At 37.8% G+C, this 25,410-nt stretch overlaps 1 protein-coding gene across 3 annotated transcripts in view; it reads left to right on the top strand.

Moving 5' to 3' along the window:
• HOMER1 (homer scaffold protein 1) overlaps window positions 1-17,611 on the top strand; it is a 116,009-nt gene extending 98,398 nt beyond the window's left edge. For all 3 annotated transcript variants that reach the window (XM_067315526.1, XM_067315527.1, XM_067315528.1), the window contains 3 exons: window positions 5,809-5,919; window positions 7,622-7,702; window positions 13,352-17,611. In XM_067315526.1, the coding sequence (XP_067171627.1) occupies window positions 5,809-5,919; window positions 7,622-7,702; window positions 13,352-13,540 (381 nt within the window). In that variant the 3' untranslated portion in view covers window positions 13,541-17,611. The remainder of the gene's footprint in view (window positions 1-5,808; window positions 5,920-7,621; window positions 7,703-13,351) is intronic.
• The last annotated feature ends 7,799 nt before the right edge of the window (window positions 17,612-25,410 follow it).

Raw genomic sequence — 25,410 nt, 5'->3', positions numbered from 1 at the left:
AGAAAAAGAGTTTTTTTCACTGAAGAGTCCTTCATCCCCATCTTCATCATCTTTTTCAGAAAGCTAAGAAATCTTTAAGATCGTTCTGTCTACAAATTATAAAACATATTTTGTGCAGGCACACCACAACATTTTCTTGTAGTCAAGGCTTGATAGAATGAAATATCTCTTATAATTCTAAAACCCTGCTGGAGAATGAGGAAATTATGAGACTTAAGTCTTCAAGATTAAAGGATGACATATCTGTACCATGTTTGCTGTTGCATGTATTTCATGAGCTGGTCAAATACCTAGAAAAAATACATTGTAATTAGATTGTAGACAAAAGGATGTCCCCTGAAATTAGTATCAGCATTATCAGTTGCACACAGTCATGCATGGCTGAAGCTCAAACCATTGCTTTTCATGTACTTGGTATATTTTCAAATATTCCTACTGCGTTTTCATTGCTTTCTTCACAGAAATCAAGCAGATGATGGATTATTCCTCTTTCATCTCTGTAGTAATAAATAACTGTGGAAAACATTTTGATATTTCCATGGCTTGAGGCATCAGTGCCCACAGAGAAAAATGTGTCCTTTTCAGCAAAATCTTTAATTGTTTTCTCAGTTCAAAAAAGTAATATATTTATGCACAAAGTAATATATTAATGCACTAAACTCGCCCCTACCCCCAGGTTATCATTTATCTATGGGTAAATCTTGGAAAACTACAATATTTAATTTGCTGTCAGAAATGATGTATATGAGTAATAGTATGGTGCACTTTTTGTTCCTTCAGCAGTGAACTTGAAAAGCAATTTTCCTTGTATCCTGCATTTTCACATTTCTTAGCACCAAAAATCTTTCTAGATTTTTATTTTTGAAAGTTATACTGGAATTATTTTTCTGATTAGCTTGTTTGCATGCTGTCTTGCGTCTTTACTATCCACCATGAAGAACTGAGAAGCTTCTTCTGCATAAATCACACAAAGCTTTATGCAGTTTTTGCTAGATTTGCTGAACCACACAACATAATTTCTCTTCTCATTGTAGAAAGCAAAGGGCTTGTAGAGGGTACATCTTGAATTACTGATGCAATATTTTTATCACAGTCACAGTTAGGATCCATTTAGGGATGTAACTCAACTAGCTGAAAGCACATAATTAATACGTATATTTAGTCTTACACATGAGCTCTCTATTCTGCACTGTAGCCTGAGTCAGTAGACCTCTGATACTGTGATCCACAATAAATACAAGGGATAAAAATATCTTTGGGAAACAATGAGTTAACAGCATCAGGTATATCTATAGAATAGGCCAAAGCTATGCTGAAAATATAATTTAACCTGTCTTTCTTTGCATTTCTATGGTAGTTGAAGTAATTTCTGTATGAAGTTTACCAAAAAATTTATGATCTGTTGTTACTGAATTTAAGGTACCAAATAAAATGTATTATTGTTTGAGACCAGAAGTGTACAGATTGGTCTCAAGAATATGGTTTGAGAAAATGAAACAACCTGCAGCAAAAATAGCTCAGATTCATTGAGGCAGTAATTGCTCTGGGAGGGAGACCCCTGCCCGTATTTCTGTCATTTCCATTTTTGCCTCTGTCTAACCAAACTGTTCAATTGTCAAGCAGTCATTTGTGCAGGGATTGATAGAATCTCTTCTCTTTGTTTCTCTGTGTTTTGATTTGGTTTGTTTTCTTTGAAGGATTCTTCAGTCTTCTGAAACTCTTGTGCAGTCCCTGTCTTAAGCTCATATCAAGTCTGTTTTCCTTTCTAGTTCTATTACATGGCCCAAAGCCTCCCTCCTCCTCCAGTCTTCTCAGCAGCTCAGTGCATGCTAGCTGCGTGCTACAGTGAAAACTTCTGCCTGGACTCTATTTCTAGGCTGCTGGCCCTGGATGAAAAATTCCAGAAAATTCTGGTATGGCCTCTACTGAGAAGGTTTTAGGCTTTGCCAGAACAAGTTGGCTCACTGTCCTGTTTTAACTGACTTACGTTTCTCACTGAAGTATGTAGTTAAAAATAATAATGGCCATACACTAGAAGAATTAGCTCATTAAATAGTCACTAAAAACCCTTTTCAGACTTTCTTTCCTTTCATACAATCCTTTCCTGGATACTAAATGCAAAAAAAAAAAAAAAAAAAAACAACACAGAACTAGGGTCAGAGTGCACTATCCTTTTTTTTTGGTCTCAAATATGAAGCCACAGTATTGAGTGTTTTGGATATGCAAGTCAGTGCAGTCTTATAATAGCACAAAAGAAGAACCTAGTTTCATCTTTGCAATCAGTTATTGTTCAAAGACTGTTTTCTCAGTCCAAGTTCTGTACTGGAAACAAGGCTTAATCACAGTTACATTGCTTACTGTTGCTGTGCAAATGTTTGAATGATTGATTGAGCCTTTCTCTTAAACATGAAAAAATTAATGAGAAGATGCCCCTGAAAATAGCAGGTGGGAGGGTCAGCTAAAGCATTTTAGCTTCCTTTTATGCCCCCTTCTGTGTATAACACATAAACAATTATTTTTAATGATTTTTGGATCGCTGGTCATGAGAATAATAAGTTCAATTTGAAACAAAGTAAATAGAGCGAGTAAAAGCTATCCAGATTTTTGCCTAGAGCTTTATCTTTTGTTACTTCTGTTTTCAATTGCATATTCTTTATATTGCATCATTTTCCAGCCCATCTTAGTCCACAGATTTTTTGAAAGGGTCACAATACAATTTTCTTTTTTATAGGTACGTTCAAGAAGAGAACATCATGAAGATATTTGAAGTCTTTTCGGGTCTCTGTAGGAATGGGCATTTAAATAAGACTGTGGTTGAAGTAAACCTGTTTTTAATTGTTTTTTTTTTTTCTTTCAAGTTACTGATTCAATGAACAGTGAACAAAATAGTTGAACAGCGCATTATTTTCTTTCATGGGCAGTGAGAGGTGGATGTTTGCCCAGGGAAAACCTGGACCAGTGTAAGACATTACAGCCCATTTAGCTGTGGATAATTAATTGCCCTTCTGACAGAGGGTGCTGCCCCCTACTCTGCTGGCATGAAGGCCTGTGGGAGCACTCCCTCCTCTGCTCAAGCAAAACCAGCTGTGTTTGCTGCAGCAATTTCAATAGGTGTCTTGAGTTAGTATGGCCCAGAGCATACCGGGGAGAATTTGTGTGACCCACACAACTGGCAGGGCTGTTGCAGGACGTGTTTCCAGCCAATAGTGATACAAGCAGCTGAGACCAATAACATCTTATCCACACCAGTTCAATCTGCCAGCCTCCGACTCTGGGGTTGCACTGAGAGCGTACCCACCTCCTTGCCATGTGAACTAGCCCAGGGAAAATTCTGTGGAGAGCAGTGCGGTCCAAGCTCTTCTTCTGTGATAGGATCAGACACTAGACACAAGGACAGCGGTGGCTGGGGGACTGGCTTTTCCCTGTCCATCCTGTTGAGGCTATTGCACTTTGTGTAAATGAGCATTTGCTCTGCCAATGCTTGGTAAGACCAACAGGTATTGCCGAGTGCCATACCTTTAACGGAGAGATTGACCTGCTTGGGGGTTACTGTGTAGCACAGTGGTTAGCATGCTTGCATTTCCAGTCTGTCTTACATAACAGGTGGAAGAGGACTTGAACCTGGTTTTCCAGCACTAACTCTGGATTCACAGGGGCTTCCGCCTCTAATTCAAGACTCAGTTCAGCAGAAGAGCTTGAAAAGGTTTAACAGGTTAAACTCAAGAAGGGATGGAGGTGGGTGAAAACCCAGTTTGAGAGTTCCAGTAAGGCTTAGGAATGAACTAGAGCTTTCTGTAAGGCACCATATGCCCAGAGAAGGAATATAGGGGCCTGCATGTGAGTGTGGCAGCTCTGGAAGAAGATGAAGGATTCTTGACTGGGTAAGACCCTGAGCAACCAAATGTGACTTCAAATTTGGCCCTGCTTTGAGGAGGGGGGTTGGACCAGGTGACCTCCATGGTTCCCTTTCAGCCTAAAATATTCAGCGACTCTGTGATTCCAGTTGTGTCTAGATGTTGGTTCAGACACTGTTTAGCCATAGATTTATCCCAGTCTGGGTAGTGCAATTCTGCTTGTTTGTGTTTGTGTAATTAACAGTGGTGAAATACTTCTATTGGTATCAGTCACAAAGAATCTAAATAGATATGTCTTTGTTTAACAAGTTGAGAGAATAATCTGAGACTGTAACAATAATGCTCAGTGTCATATAAAACTGAACTAACTGCTATTACTTTTTTGCCATGAGCACAGATATTATTTCTTTTGGGACAATTCCAGCAAATAAGATAGTTCTTGGGGTTTTTTTAGCAAGTTACTCTCCTTATCCCTCCCAAGAATTTGCTGTAATCTTCATTTGTAAGCCTAATGTGCAAAAATGTCTAATCACAGTTTTCTAGTAGAAGAAACTAGCCTAGTCATGGCTGTTACAGAGGGGAAGTTCTCAGAAAGGAGAAGCTGATAGGGATTTTGTTTTAATTTTCCTGTATTTCAACTTGGCTTTCCCTCACTTCTCCCTGCACTCAATAATTTACCTTTTGAGCCTACAAACAGTTTGGAGTCTGAAATCACTGTCATCACAATGGCTTCACTAGCTGGACTACATCAGTGCTGGAGGGCACCAACCTTGATTCCTCAAGATGTTCTTTGTTCTCTAAGAAAGAAAATTGTCCTGGAGAATATATGCCCTGCCTCCATCTAGGGGCTACTTCTCTAAAGAAGTTAAATGAAGACCTAAAGGTTTTTTGGTTGCAGAACTGGGTGGCACAATAATATATTTTGTTCAAAGAAGTTTTGGGCCAGATTTGTTAGTTTCTATAGACAGATGCTGCTGAGATTGACAGGCACATATATTCTGGAAAAAATGAAGTATTGGGTTTTAAATAGTAGTATTTTTACTATTTTGACAGTTTGTTATTAAACAAAAATGTTTCGGTGCAGACATCCATGCAGACATGCAGTGTGAAAGTACTCTAATATTTTGGTCTGTAGTTTGAGAGGTACATGAACAAAGATTTTTCTGCATAAACTCTTGCTGCATGGATTGTATTCCACTGGTACACAAGCTATTTTTTGATGACCATTTATCTGTGAATAGCAGGCATATTAAATTCTCTTCAATTAAAAAATAAAAAAGAGCATACCATTGCCAAGTATCTTATCTTATCCAAGGGCAGATGGAGATAATATGCTGCCTGCTAATAAAGAGGAACTGTACAAATCCAAATTGTGCCATTAGCTGTTGGCTTTGTGACTGAGAGAAGAGATCTGAAACTAGAGAAAGTAAGAAGTTGGCAGCTGTACATTGGTAGCTAAGTATCTGCTCTTACGTTGTTGATGCAGAGTCAGAAATTGAGGCTGTGAAATGTTAATTGGCTTGCCAGGAAGTGGGTGAGCATTGTGGCTTAGTTGATTAAGATGGTGCAACATTAAAAAGTGTCAGATGGAGAGGTTAGTTAGACTGGCAGATCTGTGTTTAATCATTTAGACATTACTGGTTCTGAAATGGTAATTCAGTTTCTTCCATAAAGTATAACTTTTAATTAATGTTCTTTTAAACTGCAACATATTAAATATATTGTTTCCAGGATATTACAGTAAACATTGGAAGTCATAGCAACCATTTTATGCAAAACAATTTGGTAGGGAATTTTATGCCAACTTCATAGAAACACCCTCACCAATTTAATAGATGTATGTCACTCAGAATTAATGGTATATTTCAAATGCAGCTATTTATGCAAAGAAGTAATAGTACCTTGCAATTCTTTCTATGAATTCTGTATGTCTTGCTTCTCCTTATTTTAACAGGTGACTGAGCTAGAGTGTGTGAGCAGTCAAGCCAATGCAGTCCACACACACAAAACAGAATTAAACCAGACAATACAGGAATTAGAATCTACACTGAAGAAAAAGGAAGAGGTATTTGCTAACATTTATTCTTACCTTTTCTGGTGTATCATTGCTAAAGGCTTTCAATATTAACCTTATGACAGTTGATAAATACTGCGGTATTTCCTATAGATATTATGAAGTAAAAATCCATTTTTTTCAAGTTCTTTGAAATGGTTAATATTTTTCCTTGTATATAATTACATCAGTCCAATATAGAGTTGGGTATCTGAACAACAAAAAATATGATTTTTTCCTGTTTGCTTTTACCAAGTATCTTTCCTTGCAAAAGTAAGTCTGCATTGGGACACACATGATTTCTTTAGAGGTCTCATCATACTGATGCATTCCAAATTCACTAAGAAGTGAAGCAGTTGTAGGCACATCTTTCCCTTTTCTGGAGAGTGGAGTTCACAGCAAGAAATAGATCAATCTCTTTTTCAAGCCAGTCTGTTTTTCAGACTATTTCTGACTAATATAGCTGACTTCCCAGATCCCTAAGATCAGTCCTTTTCTTAAATGTATGCCAACCTCCCATCCTGTATTTGATGATGTTTATTGTGCCATCTGCCTTGGGCTGGACCAGCAGCAGGAAATATGAGGAATTAGAGTAACACCTGCTTTGGCATTCGTCCTAAGGGAAAGCGGATTTGTATCCTAAAATGATACAGAATTGCGCCTTTGTAGCGGCGGAAAAGGGAGGTGGAAGGAGTGAATTTGAAGCAGTGTTTGCCCTGTGTCATAAGAGGTTCCTTGAGATTTCTGTGATTCACAGTAGGCATTGATATATTTGTTCAGATGAGCAGCGTGTCTGTATCTGTTTCTTGTCTCCAACAGTGGCTGTTGTTCAGCTGCTGTTTCAAAGGAGGATTCAGGAGACACAGTAATTGTAAGGAATTTCCTCCCAAAATGAAAAGCCTTCTCCAAACTCCATCATACTTAAGAGATTAGTATCCGGGTGCTAAGGTTGCCCTTTTTGGTGCCCATATAGGTGCTCTTTTGAATTATGCTGAGCTGTTGGATGCAAAGGTATCTTTCAGAAAGGAGTTCTAGGAGTTAAACATACCCCTCTTTGGGAAAGTATTTATTAGCTTTAAGTTTGATACTTTTTAGTTTCATTAGCTGTTTTTGTTCTTTTCTCTTGAGGGTAAGCAAAGCAAAGTTGTCTTTCATTATTCATTATTTCATGTATTTTTGTTATTTTTATACCTTATTTCTTTCTGTTTCCTAAATTAAAGGTACCATTTCTTTAGACTCTTTTTATAGAAATCAATGGTCAAAGACGACAATTTTTTTATGCTCAGCCCCATTGCTAGTGACATAATAAGCAGCTCACAGATGAGAACTGGATTTTTGGCTTGAAGAAGATGCTGAAGGGTAGACTAAAATTGAATTTAAAGTATAAAATTGTTTCTGTAATTATGAGCACCCTTAATTTTCCACGAAAAGAATGTTTCAGATCTTCTGTGGGGGAGTGAGAGTCTTGGACTTTTATAGCAAATGAAATACTTGCCTGTATTGTTTATTCACACTGGAATTGCTCTTTTGGGACTGAGATGCAAGAACATGGGGAGTAGAGCTTCAACTCCCTGTGCCATGGTAGGCAGTAGCCAGTTGGCAGTTTTGGCATCACTGAAGTGGTTTGCTCAGGAGAAGCATCAGCAGCCAGCTTACCTGCACTGAGCCTAAGTCAGAGAAGGTGGTGGTAAAGAGATTGTTTCTTCTCCCCCAGGAAATAGAAAGATTGAAACAAGAAATTGAGAATGCCAGAGAGCTCCAGGCACAGAGGGATTCGTTGACCCAGAAGTTACAGGTGAGCTACAGTACATTGTATTAATTTAGATAGAAGGGAAAAATGATCAGCAAGTGAGCAGTTCACATGAGCAACTTACACTCTGTTTACTAATGTTGCCAGATAAATAAATAAGTTCAATTGTGTTGCAAAGCATTGGGCCAGGACTCTCCTCTGGTATTTGTACCAAAATTTCCACCTGCTGCAGGATGATATTTTTTTCTTGCAGGAGGAGTTTCAAATCTCATTTAGAATTCCACAGAATATTCTCTTGTTAGCAGATGTCCTTCATTAATACATGTTCTGGGCAGTTTGGATCTCATTTTCACAGTAGTGTCTTCCCACAGGTCTGGTGTGCCACTGAACTATCAGGCGTTGTATCATCATGTTGGAATGAGTCTGTATTTAGCTTTTAAACATAGGCTGATAAGGTAAAGGTTAAAGTGTTCTTGTGTAGTACAGACTTCAGAAGCAGAATTTGACATTTTCTTGGAATTACTTAGAATCATTTTGTTTTTGTTGTTATTCTGGGTTGTTTTTTCACTGTGTGTAAAGCTAGATACCTTAGCCTACTAGATACAGCATACGCAGCCTTCCACTTCTGTGAATCAGCTTACAGTAAGCCCCAGTATAAAGGCTGTTAGTCTGCCAGTTTAGTAACCTTGTAATAGAAATGTTTTCACTCAGTGTAAACAGATAATAACTGCTACTGAAATCTGTGGGATCCATAGGGCAAGACTGCCTGGTTCAATAATTCTTAACTAGAGTCATGCATGGGTGGCTAAGGCCCTCCCTTGCTTCAGCTGAACCCCTGTCCTTTTGTCGCTGGGCTAACTAGCCAACGCAGACATGCCTCCCTTGTGAAACACCAGCCTTCTGAATGAGGCTGGCCCAAAGTTTAGATGGATTTAAACTCTGCATTCAGACTTCAGAGTTTTGACACAGCTAGAAACTCAGGCATTAAATAGTTTGAAATCTAAAGTGCTTAAAGATGACCCGCCCTGTTCCAAGGCTTGATCTAAATCATGCTAAAACCAAATTTCATCAGACAATCCATAATGTAAAAATTATTATGCAGATTTCCTTTGAAACTGATTATATGAATTCAAACTTCCTTGAATCTCATTTTAGCCTGCAGAATAAACCACATAAGAAAAAATGAGTAAATCATTTTTCCATGTTCTTAAGTCAAATTATTTGTGAAAAGTATGTTATGATGGTGTTTCTTTAAAGACCGTTTTGAATATATCTGAGCTAGCCTGTTCCAACATTCCTAAAAATTGTTGGTGGCTTTAGACTAAGCATGGAAGTTTTCAGATGCAAAGGAACTTATTTGAGAGATTCCGAAAGGGAATTATAAAGAAAGTTGGAAATTGATCTAACAGTAGCGTATACAATAAATGCAGTATAAGATCACAAGAAAAGTATTAATGAGCTGGGATTCGGCTATCCTTAGTGAGCAGAATTATGAGAGACTAGTAAAAGATTAAGGATGTTTTAGAATTAGAAAATGCTAAGCCTTTGTTAAAAATTATACTTTATAGAGTTCATTGGCTTCTTGGGGTATATTTATATCTTAGTAACTAAATAAGTATAGTATGTATACTTGTCCATATGTTGCTTTGTAAGTAATCAATTTCTCAAAATTGTTCTATATAAAAAAAGTTTAAAGCTGTTGTAGGATCCAAGTTAAAAGTTGTCTTTCTTCATCTTAAAGTTTGTTGCTGAGCTGAGGCAGCCAGTGTAGGAGATCTTGCATCTTTGCTTACTGCTATACTCTTTCTGCTTTGATAACACTGGGCCTCTCTGAGCCACTTCACCCTACATCTGTGATGTCAGTGCAGTAGCGTTTTCTTCTGTGACTCTAGACTAACCATCCCACATCTGTTCACTTCGTTGACTCATTATTTGTTTTCAGAGTGATTGTCTCCAGGGTCCATATCTCTTCATCCTGCTCTTTTTTCTCGTGCTTTACTTTTTCCCTCTTGTATTTGCAAATAGATTATGTAACTCTAAAACATTTTGGAATTCCACCTGTATGAAAACCACTGTACAAAGAAATTATTATGTCAAGGTGTACTGCATTTCTGACACACTCATATAAGAGAATGAATTAGAAATCCATTATTGGTAAATTCCAGTGAGGAGCAGTATGTTATCACAGTGAAGGTAAGTATTGAGGCCCTTGTTACCTAATGATTTCATTAGCAATGTAGAGAAGGCATATCAATGAGTCATGATCAGTATGACTCTCAGTAAATCAGGACATCTTTATGACTATGGCAGATTCCAAAACATAGCTGTTGTGTACAGTTTAAATATTTTATTCTGATCCTTGTACTGAATTCTACAAGAGATTATTACAGTGCAAACAACAAACTTAACTTGTTACTAATTTATGTCTTTTCTAAATGAAGAAAATATACAAGAAATGTATATACAAGAAATTATGCCTGCTGTAAGAGAAGTTTGAAAAAAACAGCATAAAATAAACCTCCTAAAGGCCCTGAATGTATCAGAAGAGTCAGTTGAATATTGGCTGAGATTAATTGCAAATAAAGTGAAATGACACAACTAGAGGAACAGAATACATTGCATGAACAGCTCTTCCTTGCTTCCCATCAAAAAGTAATAATTTTGAAGCAGAGAACTTGTAATAGTAAACTGCACATGAACTGGATATGAACTTGTAATGCAATGCCATTGCAAAGATCCCTAGTACTAATCTAGGATACATGTGTGTAAGGATCTAATGTAGAAGTTGGAGAGTAGCATTTTCCAGAAGTTAGGAGCAAAAGCTTCTGGCATATTTCAGTTAGTCCTACTTCCCATAAGTCATTAAATACGTTAAGCAGAAATTAAGGAAACTAAAACAGGAGGAAGTATGGGAGAAAGTATATCTGAGGAAATATTTGGGAAACTAAATGGATATCGATTAGAAAAGGGATGTCAAGAATGAAATATAAGCTACTGCAGGCATACACAAGCTGGAAATTTAAACAAAAGAAAGGAACTCTTCTAGTTTGAAAGATGCAGGACAAGGAACAGTAATGGAGAGTTAGAAGTAAAAACCTTATGCTGGATATGGATAAGGAAGTTACTACATTTAGAATAAAGCTTTCTTTTTTTTTTTTTTTTTTAACTTGGGTGCTGTCACCCTAGCACCTCACAGCAGAACGATTCCTAAGTTTAAAAGCATTTGAGGAGGGCCTGAAGGAAGATGTTCAGTGCTAGATACAGGTCAATGTGCTGTTCTTCAAACCAAGATGGTGTGTGTGTCATCAAATAAAACATTCATATCCAAGAATTTGTTGCAAAATGATCCCTTTTATCACTGGCTTCCCTGCTTATGGAAATTAATTATCTCTTGGTTAAGAACAGTGGCAAGGAGAACTCCTAGGATGTATCAGGTTGGTGAGTAGAAGAGGTGTACTGACAGGAGAAGCAGGAAGCATGAGGGAAGGTGAAAAAACAGCAGTCAGACCAAAGAAAGGAATGACTCGTTACTACAGAGCTGACAGAACCCTAAATTTCCTTTTTTGTCCTCTACTAGTCATTATGCCACAGTGGATCTTGATTTTGTGCAGTCATTTTAGTGCTTGTCTAATACTCAATTTGGAGTGCAGGAGTAGGCCCAGTGGAGAAGAACCTACAGAAGATATGGCCTCAGTTATAATTGTTCATTTATAGCAACTGTGAGATAGTTATTCGTTAGGTAAGTAAATGTATTTTAATTTTTATTGTTTCTTTTTCAATTAGTTTCCTTTAATGCATCCACAACTATATTATTCCATGTTAAAGTAATTAATTTGTTGATCTTGGAAGCAAGGGGCAATTCCTGCTTTCAGCTGTGCTATTCAAGACCAGTGATCAAAACTCAGTGATTTTTAACTAGCCCATTTACAAATAAGAAGCAAATGAAGTATTCCAGTTTGGTTTGGATGTAACCCTTGGCTATACTAGCGTTCATAGGCAGGAGAAAATCAGGTCTGGCTCCAGCCTTATCACAGCTCACAAGGGTTGTGGTTCTAAGCTCTCTTTTATGTTTCCCTGATGTTCTCTGCCTTTTCCACCTGGGAGGGTCCCAGAGCTCACCCCCGTGATGGACACTGGGCATCGGTCATATCGCCTTATTGTTCATCTGCCCAGAGGTACAACAGCAGATCAGCACTGCCATCTCACCCCTTACAAGTGGAAATATGATTTAGGCAACTGACTTTGGCACAAAGCTGCCTTTTTGTATCTGTCACTCTTGACTGCCCAAATACATATTCTCTGTGGGTCAGGGTGTCTCATGTGATGCAGCTGAGATCACTCCAGTGCAAATACTAACACGTGCATTTCGCTTTGAGGAAGAGAGAAGAATAAAATAATAAAAACAGTGGAAGAGTGGGAAGGCAGAAAGGAGAGTTAGTCATAATGGGAGGAAACGATTGCAGCAGAATGCCAGATAGCCCTCTCTAGTGACTGGATGAAACAAGTTGTAGTAAAAACTCATAGGAGCTCCATTAAGAGCTCCAAATACACTTTTATAATAGTCATTTGTGACACAAAGGGTGCTATAAAGGTAAGTGGTGATTAAAAAATGTTAATATACATAAATACTAATTTATTATGCACTTTTCCAGAAAATGATTGCTCAGGGTATATGGTGTACTAAGTGCACAGTCCCTGTGCTGTCTCTGAAAGTGCTTTTCATAACTGAAATTATGAAATTCATTATGAAATTAAGAAATGTACAATGAATGAGACAAACTCAAATAACAATATGCTATTCCAGACCAGATATACTGGTAATTTGACATAAGAGAGGGGACCCAACCTGCATAAATTAGAGCAACTGTAACTTCGCATCTCTTTCATACGCAACCCAGAGTTGTCAGCGGCTCCAGCACAGAGCTCCCCCTCTCATTCTAGCTGGCATGAGGCAAAGTGGTGCTGTGCTGTTACTCGCAGCGATCGTGGGCTTCTCTTCCTCGTGAAAGAGAGCAGAACTTGCTCGGTGTCAAGTCCCATCAGCTACCTTCTAAGTGCTACTACTTCATCTTTTCACCTGTTATATTAAAACTCCTTGTATGTATGGCAGCTTGCTAATAATTCACATGCTCTCTGTGCTCCAGCAGCTGTTGCAGACATTGCAGAGTGGTGCTCCAGAGCAGAGGGCAAAATTTGAAGGACTTGTCCCAGCAAGACAAGATATTCAGCTAGCATTTTCTGTTTTAAATTTGTTACAGTTGATTTCACCTTGTGATCAGTATAGCTAGTTTATATTTCAGTCTTAATTTTCAGTGTGAAAAGGCATATAGTGTGGGACAGTACTAAGGTAGTGCTCGTTCACACGTAAAGCAGTAATCTTTGTGAGTTATGAGACCGTTTGGTACAGACTGTACCCTTGAGCAAGTCACTGACTAAATAGCTTTATCCGTATCCAAAAGTTTTTGTTCTTTAGATGAATTAATGAAAAGATGGAAGAAAGGAGTTGCTTCTGATAGTATGTATTCAATCCTAACAAAAATTTGGATTCTGATTTTGGTTTAGTGGAAACTTTGAAGGGTCACAAAGTCTTTTAAAAAACAGAATTGACAAAGATAGCACATGAATGCCAGCAGAAGGTTAGTCTGCTTTGTGTTTATAGACAACATATTAACATATTATGTATTTTCTCTGAAGGAAGTAGAAATTCGAAACAAAGACCTGGAAGGACAGCTGTCTGATCTAGAGCAACGTCTGGAGAAAAGTCAGAATGAGCAAGAAGCTTTTCGCAATAACTTGAAGACACTTTTAGAAATTCTTGATGGAAAAATATTTGAACTAACAGAATTACGAGATAACTTGGCCAAGCTAATAGAATGCAGCTAAAGAAAATGGGATTTCAGTGCCAATCAGCTTAAAGATGCACTGTCTCTCTTCATAGGACTGTGTTGGGCTCTGCATCAAACTTGCACAAAATTAGAAAATGCTCCTCTAAGAGGGCTTGTTTTAAATTTGAGTCATATTTGAGTGTAAAATTTAGAACTCGGCTTGTAGCTAGTTGAAGAAAAAAACAAACAAACAAAAAAACTTGAATTACAAATTACCTCCGTGTACATTATTGGCCATAGATAACTTGAAAGATATTAACAGTAATTGAATGCAATCCTTTTTTAATTATTAGTGATGGAAGAATTAGCAGTGTCCCAGGTCACATCCCCTCCCTTCTTGTTTTAGACGCACTATAGGTTATCTGCTGTTTTATTTATTTAAGATATTTAATTGCTGTGTTTTGTGCAAAAACTTAGTGATGACAGCCCTGTATTTTGTTGTAATCTTAATAATTTCTCAGGATACTTTGCACTGTTGAGAAGCAGTGCCATTACCGATTTGTTCTTGCCAGGAGTGAGAGAGAGTTGCATCTTTAATTGAAACAAAGTTACTATACCTGCTTGTATAAAGTTCTTCCTTTGGGATTTGTTGGTTGGTTGGTTGTTTTTTTTGTTTTTTTGTTTTTTTTTTAAATGTGTGTGTGTGTGTGTATATATATATATATATATATATACACACATACACACACACACACACACTTACACACACACTTTTATATATATATATATATATATATATATATACACACATACCTACACTGGAAGATACCGTATTTCTTTATGAAGTTTACTCTGGTGTTCTACAATATTGTCCAGTGTAAGGTTTACTTTTTCATATGAATTCCATGTAATTACAGTGAGATACTATCTTCCACTTTACTATATATTTTGAAGCCAACCAATGATGGCAGGTGAGTTCACCAAGAAAAAAAAAAAAAGAATTTTAAATGTAAAATTTGACTTGCACAGATAAAAAGAAATAGCCAGTGATTTATTTTCTGGCATTATTAAATATCAAATATATATGTTCAATTAACTGTTAACCTGTTTTGCAGGCAACTTTTTCATTATGTCACATGAATTTCAGGTTTTGTGGATAATGGCTTATGGGAGCACTGTTTATAATAGACATCATTAAGAGCATAGAGCTTTTGCAAGGGATTACTCGTACATTGAACTCGTCCAGCCGAGAAGGCTGTTTCTAGAAGTTTTGTTGTCATAGCAAATTGAAATGGAGACATGTTTACTCTTTTATGGGTCTTCATATCGCATCTTTATTGAAACTACACCAGGCAATATTTTGAACTGTTAACTAAATGTTTAAAAACAGGAAATTGAATTCAATTATCCTCAGTGAGCAGGTTTTAAAGTTGTTTTGATGTAATTTTAACAGACTTTTGGCAAACACGCATTTCTTTATATAATAGATTTATTTAAAAAAAAACTCTTTGAAAGGTAAGCCAAGTGTCATGTGTCTTGCATCAAAGTACATTCTTGCCATAAAATGCTTGTAATGTTGAAGAGGGCTTTTTAAAAATGTATGAATGAGTGTCAGACTTCAGAGTCGAAAGATGCGCTGACCTTTGTTTGCTCCCCAAATTAATTTGAATGTTAAACATGAAATCTAGCTGCTTATTAAATTTGCATAATACAATTTTCTCCACTTAGAGACTGCTATTCAAAACTAGAAAAGATAGGTTTGTTTTTATGTGTGTACTGTATGTATATACCATATAATACACACAGGTTCTCATTTATATTAGAAATACATGCTTTATTTCTAAAATACTTTTTTTTCTTTACTAGTGATTTATCAGGTGTCTCCTGACTAGTCAGGAAAATGGTTTAGGTCAAATGCTAAACCGTCATGTATTATACTGTATGAAATGTACACAATGTTTAAGTTTTCTCCATATTTTTAGGGTATTTTCTCACCTATTTTATTTACTGAAGGGGCAGGGGGAGTTTGGTTCAGCGTGCTACTGGTTGAAAACTTCGTGGTGAGCTACCTGTTTTTCATTTGGTGGATTTTAGATGGTGATGTGCATAGCTTCATCAGATCCAGGTGAGAAGATGCCCCCAGGTTTTAATTTACCTGAGGATATTTGGGCCTGATTCTTCTGTCACTTGCACTGCTGTAAACCAGATGTATCCCTGGTGATGTCAGTAACATTCAGTTGGTATCACATTTGTGAAAGTGTACGGAGAATCTGGCCGACTAGTGCTCAGTGGGCATAATTAGGAGGAAGAAAGAATAAAAACAATAGAAAGTTGATGCTGGAATAAATGTAATATTATTTTTAATGATATTATTATTGACATTTTTAAAGATATGATGTCATTTACATGTGGGAGAATAGTGGACAAAAATATTTCCACTTAAATTTTGTGTATATGTGTGGTACATGAGTATTTATATGTATACGTACACACACATATGTATATACAGAACATGGAAAAATTTAGATGTGCACATTTTTAATATTTTCCTATTGAAATTAAATTTAAAATTGGAAATTGATATTTGAGAATTTCTTTTCTCATACAGTAGATATGCTTCATTTCACTTTTTTAAATAATACGATTACTGAGGGCTGCACCTTTGAATTCCCAAATAGTCATCAAATATAAATATGGCATAAGGTGGACATACGTGCACATATAAGTAACATCCTAATATTAAGAGTACTTTAAATGTTCATTTACAGTAGGTGAGTGTTTAGAAATTTTAATCTGAAGTTCATATTTAGGTGGCTATACCTACTGCAGCCTCTCCACGTTTGTTTTAAGATAATAATTTGCCTATTTGAAACATGACTTTTCCCAGAGACAGGTATTATGCATTGTCTTTATCTTTAGATGAATACATATATACCAGAAAAGTTTTGAGTACTACAGCTTGAAAATGCCTACATGAATTTGCCCAGGAGAGGAGAGCAGTCACATTGCGCATAACTTGTTCTATGGTGAGCATGGAGTCTTGTAGAAAAGAAAGGCAAAAGAATTAAAAAAAAAAAAAACTAACAAAATTACCAAACAGAAAAGAAAAATCAAAAATTTTATTTTGAAATACACTTGCTGTTCTCTGGAGAATGTACTTTTTATTTTTTTCTTAACCCTTTTCCAAGTATGTGCAAGTGATAGCAGCAGCTACCTTAATCTTTCAGGTGCTACTGGATTTTGCATTAGCATGTTATGTTGTGAAATCCTGACTTTGGCATAAAAGATTTTTGTAAGTATATCCCTGTCTGGATAGTTAATTTTTGGAGTGTCTTGTTCATAATCCATATGCCTCAATGATCCAGAAACTGCATTTTTCTATGTGTACAAATTAAAACATGTGAACTAATCTGTCTGTTACAGACTGGGAATTCCTTTTCCTGGCTAATATCCAGGAAAGAGGAGAACAAAATGATAATGCAGAAATCATTGTTATAAGGTCTTTAAGAAGAAACATTTTCAGGTAAAATATAAATAAATAAAGGGCTAAACCAGATGCAACACAAATAAGTATTGCTTAATGCTATTGGTGGCATTCCCAGGATAATTCTTTTAAAGAAAACCCTGCGAGAATGAACAATGCGTCAATTGAAGATAAGTATTTTGAGGTGTTCCTTTTCAGTTGTTAGTTGTGGAAGGTTTCTGCTTTCTGCTGATTTTTCTACCAGGAACTAACTTCAGGTTTAACTTAAATAAGGGTCTGAACCTCAATTTTTTAATCATCTTTTATATTCTGTACTGAAATGGCTACTGAATAGCATTCTATGTACACCACATTCATTAAGAAGTTCATTTCAAAGGAAAAATCAAAACTTTTTCAGAAATACATCATGGAAGAGGAATGGAAAAATGTTGCAATCCTTAATTCTCTGCAGAAGTGTGAATGTCAATAAAAGCAGTTAATTTTGCTGATTACAGAAATCTTGGATTACATTGAGGCCAAATGTAAATCTGATTTGAAATCAGCTTTGTATGTCAAAAGGCAATTAAAAAAAAAAAAACAACCATCAAGAAACACTGGCCAAAAGTGTGTATTCTCAGTAAGTGAACATGCCAGTTAAGTGCACAGTTACACACTGATTTTTTTCAGGAAAGGGACCCAACTGTGTGAAGCAATGTTCACATTGTCTTGTTTACATTTTCTTAATAATGCTGCATATGTGCACTTCCTCTGAATGGTGCTAAGCAGAAAACATATCACTGAATGACAGGTTTTTTTTAAATCTCTATTTTCACTTAATAGCATTAGTTCCTTGTTTTACTCCACTTATGTCAGATAAGTATGATTAATTTTACCCATTATGTTAAATGCCTGGCAACATTGAACAGAGTTTGGGGATAGATCCTGGGTTCCAGTTCAGCTTATCTCCCCTGTTCTGGCTGTGCAAGGCAGCCGGAAAGCTGGGGCAGCTCTTTCTATCGCAGTACCAGCCGCACAGGCGAATCTCTAGATAGTGCAGTGGGTTCTTGCACCATATGGGGTCTCACAGCTTGCTTGTCACAACCTCTCAGGGACTTCTAGCTGCCAGTACTGCCTCCGTGCTTTTGGCAGCTCATCCTTGGACCAAAGAAACACAAGCATAATTATAGCCGCTTTCTTCCTCGTAGCCTGGTCTCGCATGAGCAGAGCTCAGCTGGAACAATACAGTTGGCATTTTGTGTCATTTTCAAATGTCAGCTCTTATGCTGGTAGGCATGGGAAGGAGGAATAACCTTCAAAGATGTTTTAGATTTTGGGGGAAAAAACAGTTGTCAAAAGGATTCCCTTACCCGGCACTGGTAGCTCTAAGATGGGCAAGAATGGTTTGTACAGCAACAGGCAGAACACCTGAACTGTGCATCAACAACAAAAGGTTTGTTAAAAGGGGTCTTGCTTTTCTTAGGTCTTCACATCATGCTAATGTTGAGCACATCCACCTTGCCCCTAAACCCTACTACCAAATGGGTGCCAATGAGATGACTGCTGTAGGCTTCTCAAGAGCAGGACTAGGTCTGCTTTATAAACACAGCCAAAGCTCTGGCACTCTGCAAACCCCGCTTCCTTTCGTTCTTTTATCTTCACAACTCTAGAGATCTGGTATTGGTACTGGTCATCTGTAGTGGTTGAAGATACTTCCTATTTTTTTCTGCCATCAGTGCCTGTCCTCTGTGGTGTTTGAATAACAAAGTTTTGAGCTGGATTTGGGCGTTTTTCTCTTCCTTCCTTTAATTTTGAAGTAGTTTCAGATCTTGTCCATCCCTGCTCTGGGGATTCTCATCTGATTCTCATCTCACTGCATGAATCCAGCAGTGTGTCAACCACTTTTGCTTCCACTAGACACAGAATAGGAAGCCAGAAGTTTTCTATGAAGAGAACTTGCATTTCTGTGACTGCAATAATTTTTGAAGAGGAAGAATTCTTCCCTGTAAATCAAGCAGGAGGCAGAGTGCAGAACCTTCACAGACAGTATGTGCATCCAGGGGCTAAGGAGAGAGGAAGAGCTACACTGACAAGGTATGTTTAAATATAATCTGTGTCTGGGAGTTCCCCCTTTTGAGCTAAATTAAATATGGTCATTTAGATACTTGCAAGCTAAGTTTTTCAGAGAGTGAACAAGACAGTTAAGATTCTCTGAGTTTGAGTTGTATTTCATTAAATGATGACAGGAGTTCTCTTTAAATAAGAAAAGGAGTAGGAAGCAAAATGATCCTGTTGCACTTCCCTGCAAGAGAGGCATTACAGCCCTTAACCAGTAGATGGAAACGTAAAAAAATACATTATGTTCTCTGCACCTGAATATACTGTTCTTTTGTAATTCCAGCAGTGTCATTTCTCAGTAACCCTCAGCAGTGTAGGGAACCAGAGAGACATATGGCTTAAAAACCAGTGAGAGGCACAGCGCTCCAGCTATCTCACCCTTCACGAGAGGAGCCAGGATAGTACTGTGTCACTGAGCAACACAAGTATGCATCCAGTGTGGGCATCCTGCACTGATGTCCGTACTTAGACATCCTCACTGCTACGCGTGTAAAAGCAACTCAAACGTGGCTATATATACTTCACTCGCTGGCTATCTCAGAGGCATCCCCAGAGGGTTTTGTTGTCCTTTGTTCAGAAACTTCCGTTTCTAGTTGTAGCACCAATGTTACTAATCCAGTCCTTTTGCTCCAGAGCATTCTGCATGCAGGGGGAGAAAATGGAGGGAGAATTTTGTTCAACAGAGCGGAGAGAAGCAGAATAATATGCTGGTTTGATATAAGCACCATTTTCCCACCTCTTTGAAAGAAAAAAAACCCATGAAAGCATTATGTTGGGTGGTCTTTGTTATCATTTGCAACTTCAAGTCAAAACTTCTTTCTCTCTCTCTTTTTTTTTAACCTGGAATGGCCAAGCACATCTTCGCAATAAGTGTAAGAAAGTGCTAAACTCTATCCTGGAACCAGACATTTAAAAAAACAGTGCCTTCCTCTCCAAACAGGCACATCAGCAACCCGAACCAAAAGCACATAAAAGATAAATGCAGGTGCAGCGGTGCTACCTATTGTGTTTCTGAACATTTCTCACCTCAGTGAAGGAGTTGGGTAAGTCAAAGAAGCAGAGAGGAGAGGCAAGGAGGAAGCATCAGGCATGCTCTAAGCAAGCATTACTGGGGAATGCCAACACAAAGTATTTTGAGTCAGAGCTGGCTAAAACAGTGAGCAAAACGGGTATTTTCAGAAGACAGGAGTTTCTATGCTCTTCATTTATGATGACTGCACTGTGGAAACAGTTGACTGCCAGCAATTTTTCCTAATAGAAAATTCCTGTAACATTTGTTTATATCCTCAGGTTAAGATACAGTAATGTGTCAGGATTGACAGGCTGTTTTCAGAGGGGAGAAACTTAGCTGATTTTCCTGCTAAAAGAAAGGGACTATATGCCAGGCAGTAAAAATTCTGGTCAAGCCAGAGGATTTCAGTGAATATCTAGGATAGGAGATAGGTTGCAAAGGAATTAAAGCAAAATTTGGAAATTTTGCTGAGAGATCCTGTACAAAGATTAGAGCAAATCTCTGCACAGCAGGTACAATGTGTCTGAATCAGACTGAGAAATCTAACTACAAGACTTCCAGTCTGGACCGGCAGGATAGGTAAGTAGCAGGTTGTGCTGTAGGTCCAAAGTCTTTCCAGGAAACTGAGAAAAAAAGTTGCTAAATTGCAATAATGAAGCTGTAACAAGGACCTCTGTATCTAAAAATAAGATCCAGAAAGAAATCAAGGCATTACAGACCACAGAGAAAGTCAGCCACATGGATGAGCAATCAGGCACACCAGAGAATCTCAGTACATCCAAACATACGCAATCACTTGTGTAACCCTGGTGGAAAGGGGGATTTGTTTGTAGGATACAATGACAATGAGTTAAACTTCAGTTGATGCTCAGAAATAGCTAGATGGCTGTGGAATTTGTCATTGACATTTTAAAAATCGCTCTTGATGTGTTGCAACCAGAAAAGGGAGCCACTGCTTGAGGAAGTTGGAAGCTGACTTCTGCAATTGCAGTAAGTATAGCTTGGTCTTATTTTAGACAAAAGCTGGTGTGTATCTACTTGGAAAATAAATAATTGGCAATAATGGCAATAGCAGTGTTCGTTTCAGGGGATCATGCCTTCATTGACTTAAGGGTCCTGGCTGATACAGGTGAAGAAATTTTAATTTACAGTATTTCAGTCTATTTATGAGGCTTTTTTTAAGGAACCACAAGACTGGCTAGTGCAACGACGTGCTGATCTGATAATGGAAAAATCTTAAGATTACTCTTGGGATCCAGCTAGTTTCCTCCCATTGGGTGAGTCCAAAGGGAGCAGGCTCTGAAGTTTGCATTTTTTTAATGATTTAACCAAGCTGGTAGTGACACTACTAAATGCTTTACTAGTCAAAAGGATCTTTCATACCTGAGTAGCCACTAAACAAATTCAGCAGATTCTTGTATCTGGCCCTTGTAAGGCAGAAAGGAGTTAGATTTGTTGGTCAGCTGATGGTTGGGAGCAGAACCCAGCTTTAGCCCAAACAGCGAATAGTGTTTTGACAGATGCTGGTTGGGTGCAGAATTTCTGTTTAGAGAAAGGTTTCTTATTGCAAATTGAGAGGAAAAGCTGAAGTGTTGAAGTTTTGGATTTTTTCTTTTTTCTTTTTTTGGTGAAATGGAAAGAAAGAAGTATCAATTTGGGTCTGTAACTGCTGTATTTGTTTTATATATATATATATATACACACACACACGTGTATACATATACACACACGTATATGTTGTTATATATATGCATGTGTTGTGTGTATATATATATGTATGTATGTATGTATGTTAGTTTGTATACAAAGCTTAGCAAAGCATGCCATGGCATGCAAACTGCAGCAGCTTTTCAGGGGAAAACCCTAAAAATGTTGCCTGAGTAGACACATTTTTCAGAAAAGTAACAAAATGTGTTTCCTGAACAGAAATTTGGTCTAGCAAGCATTTTTAATTAATTCTACCTTTGACTGAGGAAATATAGCAGCCTGCATTCCACCTTTCTCCTGTCCTTTCCCAGAACTGATTAACTTACAGTATATAGGTGCTGCGTAGCAGTCTATTATGTTGCTTTTCTTGATCCAGTCTTTTGGCCATGAGCACCTGCAGCAGGGACTGAAAGGTCAAACCTCTCAAAGGGAGCTTTAGTATCACAGCCCAGACCAACGGGGTCTATGACAGACCAACCCCTCCAGTGTTGCTTATTTTAAAGAACAGATGGAGGGGGGGGGGGGGCAAAAAAGGCTGTTGCAGAGGATGGAAATAATTTGTTCACACAGTGGTAATGGGCAGGATGAGATGTAATGAGCTCATGTTTCAGTTAAAAGTTAGCTATTAAGAAAAAACTTCTACCAGTAGGTACTGGAATGGATCATTTAGAGAGGCTGTGATCTTCCATCAGTATAGTTTTTCAGGAACTATTACAGGAATGACACAGGTATACGTGCTCCTGTGACAAAGGGATACGCTAGGTGTTGGTTGTTTGTTTGGGGTTTTTTTGCCCCCTCTGCACCCCCCCCCCCGGCCTGGCATCAGAAACCAAGAGCAGCGTTCAGTGGTTTCTTTGTCCAATTGTTTTTGCAGGATGCAGTCAGTTTACTCACAGCAAATAAGTTGGGGGGGAGGGGGGAAGACATTTTTATGATGCTTCATATAAATCTGATCCATAAAACATCTGTTGTGTTGTTTAAATTGTGCAGTTAACATGCATGGCAATTAGAGCATGCATTGATGGCTTTGTAAGATAAGAGCTGAGTTACATTCCTACAAAAATTTAATGGGATTAAAATAAAATCTCTACTGAGGAAAAATGTATAGCTAATATAAATGCTTTGTATGAATTGCATGATTCTTAATTTTTCTCATTCCTTTGACTTTTAGATAATAGTATGCGGAGGGAGTGTGATGCAAATTAGAGCAAAAGTTTAAGATAAAAGAATGGCGTAAACCATAAGTGACATTTGAAAGACCATGAATGGCCTTGACCTTATATAAGCAGCACAGGGCACAGTGAGATGTTTCAGCGAAGTCAAAAGTCTACTGTCTTTACTGATGAGAAAGAGTGAAAAGAAGATATACAGGTAACGATTGCATTCACAACAGTCTCCAGCAAACATATCCCACACACAGCACACAAATATAGCAGGAATGAAGGGAGGAGAAGGCAAATGCAGGGACTAGCCTGGAAGGTAAAGTCCGAATTTTTTTTTAGCTAGAGGTTTGGTTAATTAATGAGGAGAGAGTGAGCCCCAGCACTAATGCAGACAGACAGCAGCTGCGGTGGCACAGATAAGAATCTGTGCACGATTTTATCCACTGGCCATTCCTGCTACAAGCTCAGGCAGGGCTCCAAGGGAGATATGTTGTCTTTATTAAGCTTATGAAAGTCTAGACAGAAAACATGACAGTGGTGTAAATCTGCATAGAGTATAGCTACAGTGACACAACTGAGAGTTTGAGAGCACAGGGGAAAAAGACAGGGAGGCATCTCAGTGGTAATAAGACACAGGTCTACAGTTTTGCAGGACCAAAAACTGGCCAGAAGCTTGCAGCGTTTCTGTGAACAAGACAGGTTATGTTGCAATGCTGGTATAACTGACTGGTAAAACCTTTGAAATAAATAGCCTTCTGCTATAGTGCAGTTTGTATCAGCAAAGTGATGCTTCTAACAGGTGAATTAAATGGCCTACATGATACACTCTAAAGTTTACAGAGGACATTTTATAGTTAGGTTAATTATGTCCCTCATCCCTGAAAGATATAAAGATGGTGGCAAAACGCTGTAGCATTAGAGCTGGATAAGCAATGGGTGATGTAAGCAGAAAGCTCAGGTTTTGCTGTCAGTGGTGAAATGCTGGTGGTTTGTTGGTTCAGAATTACCCTAGAAGTCCAGGATTCTTGTGAGCTTCCCTCCTACTCTAGAAAGAGCAACGCTTGCAAAATGGGTTTCTCTCTGTGATGGGAAGCAGTAGTGAGAACTGCTGAGAAAAGGAGCATTTCATAGGTTTTGATGGAAGAGATTTGACAAACTCGCTTCCCATTTTTAGTTCTCTCCCTTCCACACCTCCTCTGCTGAGTATTAACTGGTGTAAAAGAAACTAACCCTAAATATGCCAATGATTTCTGTGAGAAAGAGATGTTGTTTTATTTCTATAAGTAAGTTTGAGGAGGACTGTGGCCCAGTGAGGATTTATTTACAATGATGTACCTTTCCTTTACATCTGACATGTAACTAACAAAAATAATAAATGGTGGTTCTACCCATCTTCTATGTGTCGTACAAACATTTAGGCCTTCTTCTGAGTAACTAACCACAGCCTTCTAAATGTGTTTATTCATTAATTTGCAATTCCAATGCATGCATTAAATACACTTCCAAGTTGTTAAGAAAGACTACTCACAAAGGTAAGTCATAAAATGCAGCTACTTAGCTACTCAAGCCAATGCCAAATTAGGCACCCACTGATGGCAACAAACATTCTTCACTGCAAGTTTACTCCGCAGAGTAGCAGGTGAGGAGTCACGCACCAGGCCAGGAGCGATCACACGCTGCTGAGTGCCCAGTGAAAGCATTTAGGAACTGCCCCTGCTTGCAAACATAACGCTGATCTTTCACAAGAAAAGTCACGGTGATGATTAAGAACTCACTCATTTCAGGCATTTCACCCATTTCCTACTGGTTCTAGCACAATCCAAAATTAATAGCATATGCCATTATCATGTGAACTGAAAAAACAGACTAGAAAAACTGAGACAGACTTAAGAATACTATTTTTTGATAAGACATTTTGCGGTGTTCAGTTGTACTAGAAATACAACCCATTTCACATTGGTTTTAAAAATGTGAAATCATGTAGTAGATTCTTCCTGTTTTCTCAGGATTATATGTGCAAAGCGGTGCCTGTTAAGATGTCCCCCATAAATACAGAATTTATTTTTTTCTCATGTTAATGTATCATCTATGCTTAGGATCTTGCCTACACTGACTTACCTGCAATATAGTTCCTGTACCAGAAATGCAGGAGTGAAAGGAAAAAGATGCACAATACAGAGATATTCCCACACACCATGAATATTTTTAATAAGGTCTATGTCTAGATTAGTAATAGCACAAAATGGAGATAGATATAGATATAGATATATAGAAAGAGATACAAATCAAATGACAAATGTGGTCTGGCAAATGATCAGCTGTGTATTTTTGCTTTTCCTCCAGCAAAAAGGTAAAACTTTTCAAAACACTCATAAAATTTTGTATAAATACAGTGTTACAGAGGTAAGCAGCATGATGGCTGTGCTTAGGCTGTCACAATTCTTACCATGGAAAGTGCTAAAGACTCT

This window comes from Apteryx mantelli, chromosome Z (assembly GCF_036417845.1).
Source record: "Apteryx mantelli isolate bAptMan1 chromosome Z, bAptMan1.hap1, whole genome shotgun sequence".
Lineage (NCBI taxonomy): Eukaryota > Metazoa > Chordata > Aves > Apterygiformes > Apterygidae > Apteryx > Apteryx mantelli.
The sequence above is the reverse complement of the archived record's forward strand: the minus strand, read 5'-3'. Positions and strand labels throughout refer to the sequence as shown.